This window comes from Schistocerca nitens, chromosome 4 (assembly GCF_023898315.1).
Source record: "Schistocerca nitens isolate TAMUIC-IGC-003100 chromosome 4, iqSchNite1.1, whole genome shotgun sequence".
NCBI classification, from domain to species: domain Eukaryota; kingdom Metazoa; phylum Arthropoda; class Insecta; order Orthoptera; family Acrididae; genus Schistocerca; species Schistocerca nitens.
In genome coordinates this window covers 599947139-599966896 of record NC_064617.1, presented here as the reverse complement: position 1 = coordinate 599966896, position 19758 = coordinate 599947139, and the positions used below count along the sequence as shown (strand labels likewise).

General features: G+C 41.7%; 1 protein-coding gene across 1 annotated transcript in view; it reads left to right on the top strand.

The window, feature by feature from the left end:
• LOC126252459 (putative inorganic phosphate cotransporter) overlaps positions 1-11457 on the top strand; it is a 159038-nt gene extending 147581 nt beyond the window's left edge. Inside the window, exons 9-11 of the mRNA XM_049953354.1 lie at positions 1960-2083; positions 9856-9883; positions 11305-11457. Coding sequence (XP_049809311.1) covers positions 1960-2083; positions 9856-9883; positions 11305-11338 — 186 coding nt within the window. The 3' untranslated portion in view covers positions 11339-11457. The remainder of the gene's footprint in view (positions 1-1959; positions 2084-9855; positions 9884-11304) is intronic.
• The last annotated feature ends 8301 nt before the right edge of the window (positions 11458-19758 follow it).

Genomic DNA, 19758 nt, shown 5'->3' with positions numbered 1-19758 from the left:
CGATGTAGGTTAGCCGTTGATTTTGATAATAATAACTCTATCACTAAACTGCTCACAGTAACAGTCTATGCCTAGCCTCCTATTCGTAACGAACCCTATTCCCCTTAGGCCATTTTCTGCTGCTGTTGATATTACCCTATACCCATCTGACCGGAAAGCCTTCTCTTCTTCCCATTTCACTCCACTGGCCTCTATTATATCTAGATTGAGTCTTTACATTCCCATTTTCAAATTTTCTACGTTCTCTACCACGTTCAGGCTTCTGACATTCCACGCTCCGACTGGAAGAATGTTATCCTTTCGTTGGTTATTCAGCCTTTTCCTCACGGTCACCTCCCACTTGGCAGTCCCATCCAGGAGATCCGAGGAAATGGGGCTCTATTACGGAATCTATTGCCAATGGACAGATCATCAAGACACTTTTTTCAATTACAGGTAACATGTCCTGTGGACACACTTTATGTGTCTTTATTGCAGTGGTTTCCATTGCCTTCCTCATGCCGTTGATCATTCTTCCGACTTTTTGGGCAGTTTCCTGTCCCATCGACTAGAAAGTGCCCCACCTCTGTTCGCTTCTCAGTTTTCTTTGACAAGGCCGTTGGTAGAATGAGGATGAGTTCTCTTACCGGAACTCTTCGGCCGTCAATGCTGGTTATTGCTCAAAATTTAATCAGCGGTAGGTTTCGAACCCGGAACAGAAAACGTTTTGAATACTGATATGAGACATTACCCCTACATTATGCTTGTCGTACAATGATATAATTTTGCTGGTACATTCAGTGGTGTACGTGAATTCTGTCTGCAAACTGTGTAGCGAATATGGTTAGTTGTAAAGAAATGATAAATTAAAAACAGTATTCTTCATGCGGAATTATTACTGCATGTACAGTGAAAATGTAGTAAGCGATAAACTTTTATTTCCAACAATTTGTGGGATTATCAGCGAGAAAAGTTTCGCAAGGGTTTGAATTTATCTGCAAAGTTCGTTGCACGTGAGCTACACTGATTTTCCACCCACACCCCTCTGATACATAGGTAGGTCTTACCCCACAGCAATTTTTTCCAGTCAGTAAGTGATATGTCTACCTAATTTGGTTGACATCAGGACAGTGGTGTAGGAGTGTAGGAAGTATGTAACATACATACATACATACATAAATATGTACACTGATTTTATAGTACGTATGGATACTGATTTACACAGTTTGACAGTCGAAATTTAACGCCGGCGCAACTGTTCTCGTGAATATTTCTGATATGGATTTATAAGACTGTGCCATCAGAAAGTACTTCTTGGTTTGAAGAGCCTTTTTGTGGGCAGTTTTACCGTTAGTGAAACATGAAAATCAATTATGCTTCAATGAAGAGTAACCCATTTCTTCCTATTGTCATTTTACAGCACCATATAGATGATCATTGGTCATAATAACTCAGTTAGCTCCCTGGTTCAAATGGCTCTGAGCACTATGGGACTTAACTTCTGAGGTCATCAGTCCCTTAGAACTTAGAACTACTTAAACCTAACTAACCTAAGGACACCACACACATCCATGCCCAAGGCAGGATTCGAATCTGCGGCCGTAGCGGTCGCGCGGTTCCAGACTGTAGCGCCTAGAACCGCTCGGCCACACCGGCCGGCCGTTAGCTCCCTATCGTGGGATGGAATCGTTTGCTAAAATTACTTTCGTCGGCAATATTCTCATTTAAACGAGGATGCGACGAGTGATAATTGACAGCCCAGTGTATGAATATTTGGTTTCAACAATAAAGTAAATATTGTCGTATTTGACATTGCAGTATAGGTGATATCTATAGAAAGTTTGAGGTAGAATGATAAACACAATGTAACGTGTACCAAAGGCCTACTGACTTTTCTTGGAAACGGTTACTAAGGGCTAATGCTTGTAAAGTAGTGAGGATAGCGAGTGCTTCATTCCTCGTCCGGCCTGACTGTTTCAGCAAACGAGGGGTCAGTGGGACATCATGTTCCTCATCTCTGCCGGCGTGGGCCTGGTCACGTTCCTGCTGTACTTGGTGCTGGCCACCGACAAGGAGCAGCCCTGGAACAGGCCTGAAGAACAAGGTCGGTACCGACGAGCACGGATTTGTACTTCTCATTTCCAAAAATACGCACCATTCTACTTGCTCTGCAGTACTCTTCCAAAGGTGGTGATAAAAACTTAAATCATCAGTGTCCACAAGAACTTTCAGAATCCAAACTGCAGCTGATCCAACGCAGAGAACGTAGTTTTTATGTCACTACCGACACCCCATAGAAAAGAAACTCCTCATGGCACAACTTACGCTAAGAATTTACTAGAAGGGCTCTCTTTTATATGTTGTAAGCACCAGTAGTATCTCCTACAGAATTATAGAGCTTTATCCTTTCGGGACCTGCGTTGTTAGAGACAATGTGGTTTGTTTTCGTTTTTTTTGTTAACGGTTTTAATTCGAGTCTGCGTTGTCTGGTTCACATCTTTTATTTGTATGGCTGTTGTCATCCACATGTATCTCTTCTTATTTATGCGCAGTTTGTCTAAGATATACGTTCCTCCTTCGGATACTATTGTTTTCACTAGTCTCTGGCCCTTACAAAATATTGCGCAGTAGCGAAACGTAGGTCAGGCGTTCAATACGAGCTGCGCTCAATAATGAATCAGCTTTGTCAGATTTAATTGCAGTGCAGCTACTTGTAATGGGATTTCCGCTCTGAAAACAAAAATAGTGGAAAAAATTCAGTTTCCTGGACTCGTAATTCTGTTGTCTCTTTTGATAAGCTTGTTTTCAAATGAGCTTCCTCCCGTCGCTTGTTCTATCTGCATGACCGTGTAGTTCGCTCTCTAATCTCTTTAGCATTAACTCCCCTCCATTAAGTCTGTATATCCCATTTTGATACCAGTGCTGCTGACATGTGTTTAATTCGTTGCTAGTGTATTAATTAGTGCTATTCTCCGTATCCATGCTCCTGTTTCACACAGAATACTGCTCATATAGCATTATTTCAAGAGTATGTTATTTAACGTATCTCGCGGAAGATGCCATTGCACTTGTTTTCTATTATTATACCACTGATTCAATAATAATTCAAGACACGACTTACCATAAGACAAGATTCTCTCGTAACTCACATCCAAACATCCAAACACTACACCTGCGGCTTACTCATCATCACATAAACTGTGAATTCTGTCTGATGAACAGCTTTCCCAATTATTATCTTAAAGTGATTTACTCTCATTTGACTCTAGGAGAACGAAGGCTATTCAAAACAATAAATTTTTACTTTCTCTTGCTTGTCTACTTCAGAATTCAGATGTTCTTAGGAAATATTTAATAATTTCTTGGATTACAATTAAGCAGTAAGGTCGTGCTGTCACAATAATGCTTAATTAAGTGCATGATTATGTTGATTCATTGTATATGGGCCTTATTGTGTACCATTCTTAAGTGTTCTGAAATATGTTTTAGCGTTTAGAAATCGAGGCACTTGTTCGCTGCAAATAAACAAAAACATTCGTGAAAGGAAAGACCGCCCTATATTTCGCCAAGGTGGAGTTAGTAAATAAATTTCTTCGGGTTTACGGACCAAATATGTTACGTAGCACAGATATTTATTATTTCCCCTCTTGCTCCTAATTTGAGCAATTTCGATGGTGACACATTTTCATCTCATCTATCAAACTTCTCTTTGGTCTTCATCTAAATTGTACATACGATCATTTATCAACAAGCTTCACCTCTAGCTAACTATCCCTGTGTTACATTTCCTTTCAGTTTGTGAGACTGTGTTGACACTGTTTTCAATTATGTGTAGTATTTCTAAGACAACAAAACATTCGAAGCACCAGAATGGAACGGAAATCAGTAGACGCGATATATATGTAAAGACAAACAAATAATTACAGTTTCAGAAAAATTGGATGATTTATTCAAGAGCAAGTCAATAACGCGGTGATCCACCTCTGCCCCTTATGCAAGCAGTTATTCAGCTTGACATTGATTGAGAGAGTAGCTGGGTGTCCACCTGAGGGATATCGTCCCAATTTCTGTCCAACTGGTGCATTGGACTGTCAAAATTTCGAGCTGGTTGGAGGGTCCTGCCCACAATTTTCTAATAGTTTTCAACTGGGGAGAGATCTGGCGACCTTACTGGAGAAGGTAGGGTTTTGCAACGACGAAGACAAGCTGTAGAAACTCTCGCCGTTTGTGGGCGGGCATTATCTTGCTTCGCTGGTTTTCGGAGTCAGTTCGAAGCGGGACTCATCTCTGAAGACAATTCTGCTCCAGTCAATGAGATTCCAGACCGACGACGCCCCGGCGGTGGGATATCAACCTGATTGTCGCCCGCCATAAGGCTCGACTATCAAGAGCGATGGTTTGCTGTACCGTTTCTTTTCATATTAGGACCCTTCTGGTTGTCATCCGCGGCACAGTGGTACGTGGACGATGTTCTGCGCCATCCTGAACTTACATTTCAGCAAGATAATGCTCGCGCGCACACCGCGAGTGTTTCTATTGCTCATCTTCGTGTTTGCCAAACGCTGCTACGACCAGAAAGGCCGCCGGATCTCTCCTCAGTTGTGAACGTTTGTAGCATTATGGACAAGTTCCAACGATGTAACGCACCAACTGGACAGAATTTGGCACGCTATCCCTCAGGAGCACATACAAAACTCTATCGATCAATGGAAAGCCGAATAACTGTTTGCATAAGGGCCAGAGGTAAAGCAATGAGTTATTTCCATTTCCTGTTTGTGAAGCTCGCTTATGTACATCATCTATTTCTTTCGAAATTTTAATAATTTGATTGTCTGTAGATGTATATCACATCTACCAATTTCGGTCCCATTAGGATAATTTCTTTGTAGTGCGTCGGTTTCCTTCTTAGAGCGTATTTTCATTTCTTCTTCAGTTTTTATGCTTTTTTCCCTTGATACTTTTTATTCCATCTGTAGCCATTTAGGATATCCTTTCTACATTACTACACTAGTGAAAACTGCAGCACTGTGACGTTAATTCCGCATATGACTTATAATGACACGTTCAGAGAAATAAAAAAAATACCGTACGTACTAAATCAGTATCGGTTGAAACACCGTATGCCCGAGTAACTGCAAGCCTTCGGATATGACTATAAAGTTTTCCCTGTAGGAAAGCCATGAACGTGTGACCGAAAGGCGAAATCGCAGGCATGTTAGTCAGCTAACGTGTCAAGAGATGGATGCATAAAGGGGGAGGTATATGCACTGCAGCGAAGTAGTCTTGCACGTTAATTGCAACATTTGGACGGGAATTCTCCTCATAGAACGCATATAGAATAATGTACTTGAAGAAAGGAACTATCTCGAGCACTAAAACTTTCAAATGCAGCAGTCTGTCCACATTTCAACGCTACAACACTACAACTCAGAACAGTTATGATCACTGTCACATTGTTATTATTATTGCCGTATGCATCAATTACAGAAATACACATTCAGCAAAACAAAGAAATATATATATATATATATATATATATATATATATATATATATATATATATATAAATGAACATGTGAAATTATATACAGTACACAAGTTTTAAAACGGCGCAGACTACACTCGAATGTTGATGGACTCGATCCAGCGGAGTGCCTCGTGGGATGCCAGATGGAGCTTCTCAATGCCACCAGGGAAGCGTCTGATTGGACATTCATTCACAATGTGGCCCATTGTTTGGGTGTCACCACAGTCATACACACTGTCACTTGAAAAGCCCCACTTGTGCATGTTGTATTTGCACCTACCCACTTCAGGCCGATATCTGTTTAACTGCACCCACACCTCCCTTGGTTGGTGGAAGCCTGGAACTGGAACTGTTGGATTGTCGGGTTCTTGTAGGTTGCCAGTCACGTTTCCACTCTGCGTCCTGGTCGAATCCTGTGGATAGCATTTGGACTCCCATTTCACATGATGGTCTTCTAGATTTGGGGCGTTTCCTGGGCAGTGATAGCAAGTCGTCATGAACAGGGATCGAGTTGTTTTCAGAAACTTACTGACAGAGGTTGTAAAGAGCAGCTTTTCATATATCACACTAACCGCAACGACACTATGCGTTTGTCCAGTACTAGCTGTAGTAGATGCACTATACTTCCACTGCATTTCACATCTCTTAACCGCTTCTGTAGCTCATCTCATCAGAAAAGAGGGTATGTTCCCAGTCAGTAGAGCACTAATTATCGTTTTAACTCAATGGTGTGTTTGCTTTGACATCATGTGTATCCTGTAGATGAGTCCAGAATGTGATGGAAGACATTTGTGGCAGTGCCCCATCACTGTACCTGCGATGAAAGTCTGCCACGCGCGGGTTTGTCATCCTGTGCTGTCATATTTGGTGCTGCAATGTCTGGTTATGATTATTCACCTGCTAGATTGCTTACAAAACACACAACTCAATCTAGAATACCGTTCGCATAGGACCCATTACAGATTGGAGAAATAGGGGATATTGGACGTAAACAAAGAAGAGCGACACGAATGCTCACAGGTTTGTTTGACATTCAGCATCAAGGAAAAGCTGAAAAGCCAAAACTGACAGATGCTTAAAGGTAGACGTCAACTGTACGGCAAGAGAGGCAAAGTTCCAAGAACTAGTATTAATCCTGTGGGGCAGTTGTCCACTGAAGTGAACAGCTGTTAATGTTGCTTCTTTGACGTTTTTAATCCTCCTGAGGCTGTAAATGCGCACAGTCCATTCCAGTGGATCTTTACTGTGCTGTGCCTTGCGTGCCTCAGGGCTGTTTAAGAACGCCAAAGAAGTGACATTAGCAGCCGTCCACTGCAGTGGACAGCTGCACCAGACGGTTCAGCGAGGAACCTAGGAATATACCACAGTCACATATCGGTGCTGTAAAGTGCACAGAAAGAAGATTACACCTATCACAGCACCCACAGAATCATTTTAGTGCCCATTCTTCTCCCGCTCCATTCATGAATGGAACGAAAAGAAACCCAAAATACGTTGTGCAGTCGGAAGTACCCTCAGCTATGTACTTCACACTGGTTTGAAGATTATAAATGTAGATGTAGATGTGACTGTAGATGTAAACGTAGAATTAGATGTAGGTGACCTCTTTAGTGCAACCACTCACGTTATCCAATTTGGCCCCGTAAGTGCTGCATTTACACGAAAGAATAAAAGAGATTCGGTCCCGTTCAAAATCTGAGACATGATCGTAGCTTGGTCTTCGCCAAAAAGACGCATAGTGATATTTATCCCTGCAGCTAAGAATAAGGAGCATACAGTTCTTACAGAACACTATATATGAGAAGGATATTTACAAAGAGCTCATGCATGTCATATTGTAGGATAGTTCTTGTCACTTGAATATCAGACACTGCTCCGACTTAATTTTCTTCTCCTTAAATTTCTTATCATCATGTGCCATTTATCACGAACTATAGCTTCGTTTTGAGGTTATATGAACTTCCTTTTACTCCGTATAAGATGTCTTCATACTGGATCTTGTACACTGAAGACACACATGGGTGATACTGCTAGGGAAGCTGCTCACATGTTACGGTTTGTGTACTGTCATATGACTCATTGGTATCCGACAAGCATGGCCACAGTTTTGTTAGAAGATTGTGAAACCAAGTCACAACTTTTCTACGTCTTTTAACGAATGTACGATCGTCATGAGACCATCATAACTGCAGGGCCTTTCCAGCGATCGTCATCGACTAATAAAGGTTGAAAGACTTAATTAACTTCATTAGAAAGAGACAACACGTACACAGAACAGGGCCTGCACCTTACACAAATCCAGCCACGGAGTCGAAAGCAAGGTCATCGAACCACATCGAACCGATCCATACGTTTCCAGTTTTAGTGGTCTGTTAAGCAACATCATGCCTTCAGCTGACGAATCGGCGCTACTGCTGCGGAAGTTACTGAATCTTACCGCTATTCAGCTCCGATACGCCACAAAGTTTACTGAACGTCTTCTCTATCGGTAAAGCTTCTCTTTTAACAACTTTCGGTAAATGAGTCCGAAGCAACACAAAATAATAAATGTAAGGAATTTAGCTACTTGTGTAATAACACCGGAAATCACGAAGGACTATCACCAGTACTACCAAGCAAACGATTTCTTTCGAGCAATCAAAAGATTCAAATAGTGAGTGTTAAATGAAAGGAACTATAATGGAAAGAAGGAGTAGCATATTGAGTAAAAAGACGAAATATTAGATACTAGAAAATTATTTTAGTATTCCCCTAAGTAATGAAGATCCAGTCGAATCATGAGAGATAGTGAAAGTGAGGAGATTAATGACCTACCACACTATGGAAGAACTGAAGAGTAATTACAATATGAAGATCAACGAGGGACCTACATATGGAGGAACACTGAAATGAAGGAAAATTGGCTGCACCTCGTGATACTGTGCCTAACGCAAAACATCATCAGTTGCACGAAGAAAATGACTAAATGAACTCGGATTTGGCCAGTTCACAAAAATGGCCAATCGAAAGACTGTAGAAACTCTCGAGCTATACTCCTAAAAATACAAAATGTTTTTTATTTGTTGTAAAGATTTGTAAAAGCTATGGAACACACCTTGCCTGATCACCAAAAGACTTCCGTCAAGAGCGCTGAACTGTGCATAACACATTTAATGTGGGTACTTTCGTAAAATTGTGAAACGGATCCTTTTATCTCTGTTTATTGACTTTAAAAAGGCGCAAGATCACAACCATCGCGACTGTCTATATAATATCATCGTTGTTAACTATAACTGGGCAGATGAACAACCTAACAAGAATAAGCACACAAGAATCGCTATCAGCATTACTTTGTGATGAAGAGGTGTCTATGGAGTTCTAAATGGAATGTTGGGTCACGTAGTATGATAAATTATTCTGACTTCTACTTGATCAACTTGTGGAATGCTATCTGAACTCAGTTATAGCAGATCAATGGCACAAAATAGAACGGACATCGTATGTGCCGTACGCAGATTTTCTGGTGATAAGCAAAGGGAAATAGAAAATTAGAAGCATGACAGAAGGTATTATGTAGCACGCTGACCTTCCAATAATCACCTGAAGTCTGATGGAAGTGTAACAGATGTGACTGTACTTCGTGGAGGCACATGCCTTCCATTTGTGACAAATACTGAATTGTGAGAAAAAACATTAGTGTGCTGCTACATTCGGAGTACCTCTGTGTAGCGCAAATGATCGATGACGATAGAAAATTGTAGATTACAAGAGGGCTCTGGAATACGTTGTTATGCATGGATAACAAAAACAAAATTTTGAAATAGTGAGATCCCAATGGTGCCGGATGCCTTGCCATAATAAAGTGTATTTAAATATGTACCATAGACCGAAGAGGACGTCTTTCAAAGTACGACGGGGTCGTATTTAACAGGAACAACTGAAGGACTAAATGAAACAATTCCAGATTTATAGGCCTTGTAGAAACAAAACTGGAGTTTTTCAATTGACTGCAATTCTCTTCATTTCCTTTTAAAAATTCAACCAGTTATGACAAAATTCAGCTTCATTGTATTTCGAATGAAACAAAAAGTTTACTGCTGATTGTCTTTCATTCACGCTCAATATTGGTGCTGCAACAGGTGCGTCTTTTTGGATGTTCTGTGATGCTGTAGATGTACGTCTAAATAGATACGCTAGCAAAGCTTTTCTAAGCTCTCACATTTGCAGTAGCCAGCGTAGCTGAAATAATCAGTGAGATATTTCTGGAATTTTTAGACAAACTAGGAATTAGGAGTGTAGTCTCTTTGATATTATGAATGAAATGTCTTAACTGTGCCATACTGTTCATTGTTTCTTTGCTTACAATCAAGATTGGTGCGGATCGATGGAGATGATCAGGTAATGAGCTTAGTTTTGACCCAGTTGACTTATAGATTCCGATTAGCACCTGTAGCAGATCACTTACCGCTTTGTGAAACTAGACCCTGGATACCTTTCACCGTTGTCTCCTATCTAAGAAAATATGGATGTAAGAAGTAATATACAACGTTTCCTACGACAGCAAATGTAGAACGCATCCTACCACATACATGCACAACCTATGTTCCTTATTTACTAGAAAATTCAATTCTCCATTATCATTTTATCCCACCAGTTAAATGTTGGGCTTATCACTCGTAGAGGAGGGAAATGTCGTTGGAACTGAGGAACTGCTGAAGTAATTTCAACCAAATTTTGTACATATATGATTCACTAAATGATAAAATAAATTTTGTGGGAGCACTGTACCCTAGCATCCTTATGACTGGATGCGGAGAGGGTGAAATTTGATGAACGTATTACTAAGTGGGAAAGCTTTCTATGGAAATATGACATCCAGGAGTCAAGAGGGGTGGAAGTGAGATGATACGTAAAACATAGATTAACTCTCAAACGCCGACAGCAATTAATATGACTTACTACTTGAAAAAGAAGAGACTGTATGAGTAAGACAATAGTAGATCACGTAAACGTTTCAAGGGGGTATACAGAAATAAAGCTAGGGTCGAATTCATGGGTTTCGGAGTCAAAAAGATGATTCCTCACAGTCCCAGTGAAGTTTGAGTGCAAGTTCAGTCGAACAGAATGAAAGGCTAGGGGTTGGTTCCAAATCGCCTTGCTTTTACTACAGACAAATTCATGTTGGGCATGAATTGATAATTCAGTCAAGATATTATACAATCTTCATTCTGGAAGGGAAAGAAAAACTGCTGTTTAAACCAAGTTTTTTCCTTGAATTAATATTTTTTTATACTGACCTTATTGTATTGTTACACATATAAATAAAGTTACTTTGATTTTTCTCTATAAATAGATTTAGTTCCTTTTGCTGTCTAAAAGCACTCAGAGACAAACAAATAATCATGTAATGTTATGTAATCAGCTAAAAAATTATAAAAAATTTGGAGAATGCATCATATAAATTTTTCAGTATAATTTCTATAATTGAAGCAGTCATTTATTCTAGTTATTAACATGTGTGCCCGACAATGTAAAAAATGATTTTGTTCATTCTTACTGCTTTCATGTATTATTTTCACTCATTAAGAATACGCTGTATTTTCTAATGTAGTATTGTAGAAAAAAATTGCCAAAAGTTGTTAAATTACTAATATACAATTTTCAGTCACAGCTTGAGAGGGAACTATAAAATTAAAATTTATAAATGTATAACATCATCCAATGTGTAATTTATATGGAGCTAATTTTTTTTGCTTTTATATATGAAGTACTCCATAGTATAGGACAAAATAATAATTTCGTATTTATTTCATTTGTAGTGTGTCAGATTCCAGAGACTCCGGAATCCTATAAGAAATTCGTCGAGGGTCATATCAACAATGCGTTTGAGAAGGAACAGTCAGTGCACATTTGAAATGCAGCTGTAAGCTGTGTTGGACGTTACGCTTAAATTAAGTCTCATATTTATTTAACTTTTGTAACGATTATTTGTTACCTGTTGTCTTGTAAATATTATGTAAATAGTTGTTGTGTAAAGATTGCAATGTTTTACAGATTAAATATATTGTGTTACATGAAAAAAATACGTTTCTGTGACATATACGATCGCAGTTTAGTTATGCAGGTGCCCCCAAAAACGAGAAACTCTTCAACTGAACGCACAGGAAGAAATACTAGCCCCACCTGCTGCTGTTCACGAGATGCAATTGGAATACGTGAGTGTCAAGCGCACTCTCCAGAACTTTTACACGGAGTCACCTGTAGCTTTATACCGGTTAGGCTCTAGCACAAGTGACAGTCTTTGCACAACTGTAGTGCCTGCGTGTGCAAGTCAGCCATAAACAATAAATCGAATGTTTCTACTTCCTAATAGACACACACACACACACACATCGAGAGTCTATTTAATCGAATCTGAGTTTCATCTGGGGGAACTTCAACCTAACTTTGTACACATGTGACTTGGTACAAACAGAGAGCTGTGTTCAGGGTAGGACACCTCTAGCTCCAGTACTTGTAGGGGATTGCATTTTGAACAAGATGACGTAAACGTGTAGCACTTGAACACCTGTACGAGATAAAGTGAATACATACTCGGCTCAATCAGCGAAAAAATATAGTTGGATAAGAGACGACTAGCACGTGTGTTAGTGGAAAATCTCTAATTTTCAGGGTTTGTGATCATAGGCTTTCCCAGTGAATCAGTTGTTTGTATCGTTGTCGGATGTCCAGCGGTCTGCAGTCGTTTTGGTATCAAAATATTTCGATAGCGTACCTTGCCATTATCTTGAGATGATTACCTGTAGAATGAGTGTCTTTGCTACCTACATCCAGCCTCCTTTACACTCTTTATCGTCCTCCATCCCTTCCTGCTCTGCCGCCCCCACGCCACGGATGGTGAAGTGATGGTGGGATGTCTATGGTAGTGGTGTTTGTGGGGGTGTGGTGGTTGTGGTGGGGGGAGAGCGGGAGGGGGGCGCCTCTGGAAGCTGGGCGCGACCTTTGGTCCCTCAATTCCCCTGCGGTCTGCGTTGGGCGTGAAAGTCGCTCTCGGTCGACGCTATGATTTTAGTTGGCTGAGTGCTGGGTCCCAAGCATTTCTGAGAATGAACCCAGTACCTGTTGATCAGCCGGTCCGCCTCGACACTTCCGTTTCTTCATACTTCATGGAGTCCTCTGTAGCCATGCTATGTTTTGCAACCGCAGATTTTTTGGTTGCTTAAATTCCAAGTCTCTTCTGTGTTTTTTGCGATTTTCTTCGACTGTCCGTCCAGTCTCCCCAAGTCACCTTTCACCGTGCTTGATAGGGCACGCGGTTTCGGAGTTGGACAGAAAACGCATTTAATGTTGCGTCGAGTCAGGATGCTGCCAGATTTGTTCGATAATTGGCCGGCGCACGGCAGATACCCATTGTCTTTTCCTCGTCGTCGTTTTCTGTCTGCTGGGGAAGTACTTTCTGTCTGGAAAGAAGTCGGGGCTGCCACTCGTCGAAACCGATCTCCTTGTAAACGTGCTTATTGTGGATTAGCTCTTTTGGTAAGCTTACTTCGTCCGATACTGCGAGCATGCTGTGTACCTGTGTACGCAGCACACACTCACATTGTGAAGGAGGATGGAAGCTTGCAGCATGGAGACACTAATCATCGTTGGTGGCTTTCCTATACACACTGAGTCGTATAGAGCGGTTCGTTCTGGACTTGACTAAGACGTCCGAGAAGGGCAGTTCGTCATGCTCTTTCATCTCCGTGGTGAATTATATAGTGAAGTGCAGAGGGTTCAGATGTTGGAGGAACTCCTAGTCTTTCACTCACACGTGTGCACACCAAAAACGAGACGTCAACATATCTGAAAAAGCTGTTTCCCGAGCTTTCTGTTTGAAATTATTCATAAACAAGTTTGCCACAACTAGTGACAGAGAGCACACTTGGCGACGCCATCCGTTTGTTCACACTGAAGAGAAAGAGTGTTAATACAAAGATCAGCTTGATGGTATCAGCAAGCGCACTCTGGTGAAAAGGCATACCACTTCAAAGCTTGTTGTAAGGTCCTGGTCACGGAGGCGTACATCTTGCAACTGTTGAATGAAATGTACAGAGCTCCTGATGTGCTGCTGACATTTACAACTTAGAGACTTAATGTTGCCGTAAGATGTTAAGTTTCGGGTGTGCAGCCGAAATAATTCTCCTCCTTCTTCTAATATTTCGGCCGTATAACGTTCAGCCATCTTCAGAGTGAGCCGCAAGACTGCCGCTGCAGTGCTCGCCTCGTCCATTTATACTCGTGTACCGCGCAACTGCGCATGCGGCCACAGATGCAAATGCGCCAAATGCGGCGGCAGAGACGTGCACAGTGCGCGAGTTACATCTGTGACTCCGCAGTCGATCTGTGTTGGCATGTCGATATATCATTGTGAGCTGCACTGTGACGGCGTCTTTGTGAGTTTATTACAACAAGTGCCGGATTCCACGGTTTATCAAGGTTGAAACCACTATCGCTATTAATTAAATTCGACGTCAAGCGAATTTCAATTGCCTCCTTGACTATTGAGTCCCAAAAAGATGATGTAGTTGCCAAAATTTCGACGTTGTCATACAACATACTGTGACCAGTGTCAATACAGTGCTCTGCCACTGCCGACGGGTTAGGTTTTACAAGCCCAGTGTACCTCCGGTGTTCTGTACATCTTTCTTGGACAGTACGAGTTGATTGTCCAATATAAGAAAGGCCACATTCACATGGAATTATGTAAACTCCAGATTTTAGGAGCAGAAAATCATCTTTGACGGAGTCCACGAGTGCAGCTGTCTTGGGTGGAGGACAAAAATTCACTTTCACTTTGTGTCTGCTGAGAATCCGTCCTATTTTTGATGAGAGGCCACCCACATATGGCAGGAAGGCGATTTAAAGGTTTCTTCGTCTTCTTCTGCTTTCTTTGTGGCCTCTTCCGGTTTCATTTTCAGTGCCTTCTGTGGGGAGTACCGATAGTCTTCAAATACTCTTTGTAAGAGGAAAAGTTCATCTTGCAGACTGATTTCGTCAGAAATAATATGCGCTCTATGGGTCAAAGTTCGGAGAACACTCATCGTCTGGGCAGGATGGTGGCAGCTATTTGCGCGTAAATACAAATCCGCGTCCGTCGGCTTCCGATACCCTTCATGTCCCAAAGTGCCATCCTCTCTGCGCCGAACCAGAACATCCAGGAATGGATGGCATCCCTCCTTTTCAATTTCCATTGTGAACTTTATTTGATCGTGGAGGGAGTTCAGATGTCTTAAGAAGTCTTGCAAGTTATCTTCACCATGGGGCGAAACTGCAAAGGTATCATCAACATACCTCCAGAATAACGTGGGTTTCAAGTCAGCCGATTCAAGTGCCTTCTCTGACACAATTGTATCTGTGGCCGCATGCGCAGTTGCGCGTTACACGAGTATAAAGGGACGAAGCGAGCACTGGAGCGGCAGTTTTGCGGCTCACTCTGAGGATGGCTGAACGTTATACGGCTGAAATATTACAAGAAGAAGGAGAATTCTAGCGGCTGCCCACCTCAAACTTAATGGAACAGTCTTTGCGCCGCCAAAACCTGAAGATTCACATTGCCGTTAGATGTTTAGCCAGCTGGTATGTTGGTTTGCCTACGTTTTTTACAATAAGACGTAGAGGAACATCCCGTTTATGATTCTGTGTAATGCTTCAGAGCCTAATGGTACAGCAGCTCGTCGTCGAAGCTTCTTGACGATTTCCTTCGGCAGAGACTGGCGCAGAAGCTCAACATTATTCTTCTTCAATCTGTTAATAGGGTCTCCCTTCTATTTCCTGTTCGCTGGATCCTCGAGTATGTCACACATGTTGCGATTGTGCTGTGACAGCGGTAGCTGTACAGCGGCATTTCCTTTATCCGCATGTAGAATGACTATTTCAGGACCGTTCCTTAGTTCTCGAGTGGCAAGTCTTTCCGCTTTCGTGATGTTCGTCCTCCACGGGTAGGCTCAACTGGGCCAGCGACCTCATCATCGTCAGAGAGGATGAAAATTACTTGTTCTATACGACTGATGAAATCTAAATCAGGTTTAGCAGTTGGCGTTGGTGTGAACTTCAGTCCCTTTTTCCAGAACTGATTTTGTCGCATTATCAGTCTCTTTCCCCTTGAGGGTGATTATGGTTCGTCGTTGTTGCTCTTCTTACGGCTGTAATCATTCTGCCGAACTTAAGCAACCAACAAATTCTGTGGTTGCAGAACACTGCATGGCTACAGGGGTCTCCATTAAGTATGAAGAAACGGAAGTGCCAAACAAAAATCGTCTTTTTGGGACTGTGTTCTGACGGTGGCTATTGAAATGCGAGTGGCTGATTGGCTACTCAACAGAGACACTGGGTTCACTCTCAGCAAGGTTTGGGATCCAGCACTCGCCAACTCCACTCCACCCGCCGTGGTGCGGCCGGCAGTGGAGGAAGGAAGGAAGGGGTAGAGGGGCGATGAGAGTATTCAGGAGGCTGGATGCAGCAAAGAAACTCATTCTACAGGTATCGCCTAAAAGACGGAAAGATACGCTGTCGAAATAGCATTTACGAAAACAACTGCACCCGTCTCGACATCAGGCAACAGTACAAACAATGTTGAGGTTATTGGACTGATTCATGACTTTTCCGACGACAACTCTGCCGATGACATTAATGACTTATGAGTGGGAGTGGCTCGCATAGAGCAACTTAAGGTTACCTTGGTACAAACGTGACTTGCTTTCTGGTAGAAAATACTATTGGATTTAGACACGCCTAGCACACGTAGCACTGCAGTGAAGCTCTGAAGGGGGACATGTTGAGATCTTAGTCTCAATTTAAATGTTATTCATTCGAGCCCCCACTTATAACACAGACTGCCACATCCGCAATATCTGTGGGAATACACATCTTGTAGTCGTTTGTTGTCCAGGAATGCAGATTACAGCTTCACATGTATTGTTGAGGCTAATTTTTGGCCTTATAAATCGCAACAATGAACAATAAGACGAGATCGATGCACTGAAGTAGCTTGTTGATCCAGTGGATCAGTGTTGTCAACTTCGCCCTAGGTAACACATCCGCATTTTGGAAATATCTGTCCTCTGCTAATCTGTCTGCCCAGAGCAAAGAGATAGAGCACCTTAGAGAGGCGGCACCATCATCAGAGTGAAGCAAATTGAACAAAGAAAGGGGTGTAACATAGGATAGAGACAGATAATGTGTCTGCTATGTCCGCGGACCTAACCGAACCACGCGCGCCCTGCCGTCGCTCAGCCCGGCCGCACATGCGCGGTAGTCGGCCTTAGCTTCACGTCGCGGCCGCCGGAGGTTCGTGGCGTTATCTCCGGCTGAAGATGTCGCGCCATTCAATAGTTCTTGCCTGCAGATCCCTCTATGGCCACAAGACATAACGGGAGCACAGACCTGACTCCACGGCCATTCGCCCTTGTTGCTAGCTGTGTTAATGTCGATGTGTTATTGTATAGATCTTATATGACAACCTTGGGCTTCGAACCTAGTTACGATTTGGATTTCACTGTGGATTTGTGAATTGTATTGTGAACTTAAGTACATAGCTACTTGCTATGGGAGCGATAGACGGTGCATGCTTCAGTGTGGAGAATAAAGATAAGTAATCTTCCTGATCGCTGCCGCCTTACTTTGAGACTAATCTTTTCTCGGTCATCATATCGTGCGTCACACCCCGGTCACGTCCTGCTACCAATTTCAACTTATGTTTTCCACTCCAGGCAGACATAAAAGTGTCAGGCCAATTAGGAAATAATGCCCAAAGGTTAATGTTTAGTAGTTAAAACGAGAAGCGAAATTACCGTTTATTCTGACGGACGTACACTTGATATACGTCTTCTTTCAGCAAGTACTGTAACATATACATACAAATACTTCAGTCCCAGACCATCTATTGCATGGCTTGCAGGAGAAGAAGACTTAGTCTGGAAAATTCAGTTTAGGATCAGTCTTCTTGCGGCTTAATACACACTTTACTATATGTATGACACATACAAATAAAAAAAATTAAAAAAATAATTGGAGATATGTGTAAGCCATAAATTCCAGAGAACAGCGTTGGGAGAAAAACGTTCTGGAAAAGGTTTATGAGGATTAAGTACATAAGCTCCGACTCACGGATTAGGTATGTTACGATCAGCCAGAACGAAGTTGTTGGGCAATTGTAAGTTTATGAAATCAAGTCTTAAGCCACTTTCTAACTAAACTTCGTAGTTACCTCCTGAACTGCTTTATCATCTGCTCCTTATATAGATCCAAACTTTGCAAAATGATTACCAATATGCAAACACATCCCAAGATTGTTTCATAGAGTAATTAGAACATTTTAACTTTGCATACAAATGGTTCCTACACAATTTTAAGTTATAATTTAACACAAGTAACTATCTGTTCACAGTTGATTACAGGACTTACTGTCTGTAATCTATATTTTCTAATTGAAAGCACACTTCATTGAAAATTTCCAGAAAACAGAAAAACAGTTATTGGAGAAATGCCTATAGTAAATGCAAAAACTGAATAGCTTGCTTTGTAAATGTCATACAAAAAAGTCGTAAATCACTATCTTCCACCCGGCAACTAAAATTAGAGACGCAACAAAAACTTACGATCGTATGCTAAAGACGTTTCGGAAATGTTACAAAGTATGTTGCAAGTCTTTGTCACTTTTCCATCATCACAATATTCTCACAATATTATATTGGTTAAGATATATGCCGTGGCTAATTTGGATGAAACAAGCTTTATTAAACATAGAAAAAAATACATCAATGTACACTAAACACAGCACAGTTCCAGAATATATTTAAAAATACGTACACCAATCTTCAATCGTTTTTAGACTACGTGCATGCATTTATACTCTGAGCACACGGCAGGGGTGATTCCGACAGGAAATTCAACAACTGTGTAACTTACAAAACCATACACGAAATCTCTCGGTTTCAAAACCAGCACGGAGTGACTTCCCGAAACGTGGCGGCTAATACGGCGTGGCATGACAGGGAGCGCTTGATAACGTGGTACAGCCTCACTATATATTCTCTACCTCTTTGGTCGAGGCTCTCACCATAACCTACCACACAGGTGCCGCTGCCACGGTGTTTCCCGCTTCAGCTGACGCCTTCGATTTTATTCTAGGGGCTAGTGGTGGGAAGATCATTCTATGACGTCACACAATCTCCACGTCAGAATTACGACGTGTTTATTGATTCAAATTAAGTTTAACATAATTTTTAAGCAATGACGGTTATTAATTATACAGACAGTTCAGTGCGTTCAAATGATGGAGGGTCTCTAAAAAATTGCGGGTTCTGATCACATGCAAATTGTTTTTATGGTATACTGACTCAACCCGGTTGAAAAGGAGTTGGAAGGTCTAACAATATATTCCACAAAAAAGTCACTAGAAAAATCCCAAAATAAAGGTCAAACAGAATTATTTGTGATTTTTACGAGGGTTGGAACTTAAATAGTGGCCACTATTTATTCACAATGGATACAGAAGAGTTACACGTTTGCACCTGTTACTGTCCTTCAAAGTAGTCAACAACGTTGTGTAGAACCCGTTGCCAGCCATGTGGAAGGCGTAGCATACTGTTAGCAGAACCTGTTCTGTTGATGCCTGTCGAAACGCTGGAAGAGTTCTGAAGCGAATGCCACGAGGTGGTTTCTTCATCTTCGGAATTAAATCAAAGTCACGAGGACTTAAGTCCGGGGAGTATGATGGATGGTACGGTACTCCCCAGTCCCATTGACCGAACAGAGCAGCCAAAGCTTGCGCCGTGTGCGCCCGCGCATTGTGCAAAATAATGGGTAGGTTGCGCAGTAAGTGTCGTCCCTTCTTTCGCGAAGCTGGTCGCAGGTGATGCTCCTCAAACGAACAGTAATATTGTGCATTGACGGTCTTCAGTGGAGGAACGTAATGCCTTAGGATAACACAATCACAGTCGTACACGAGAATCACCATAACTTTAGACTGATTCATTCGCACCATCAACAGAACAGGCTCTGCTAACGGTATACTACGCCTTCCTCATCGCTGGCAACGGGTTCTACACAACGCTGGTGACTACTTTGGACAGTAACAGATGCAAACATGTAACTCTTTTGTATCAGTTGTGAATAATTAGTTGCCACTATTTAAGTTCCAAACCTCGTATGAAACGATTCCGCTTGAACAGACGATTACGTAACTGTAATTCGGTTTGATCTAAGGGAAGTGTTTCAGAATTTATTAATAT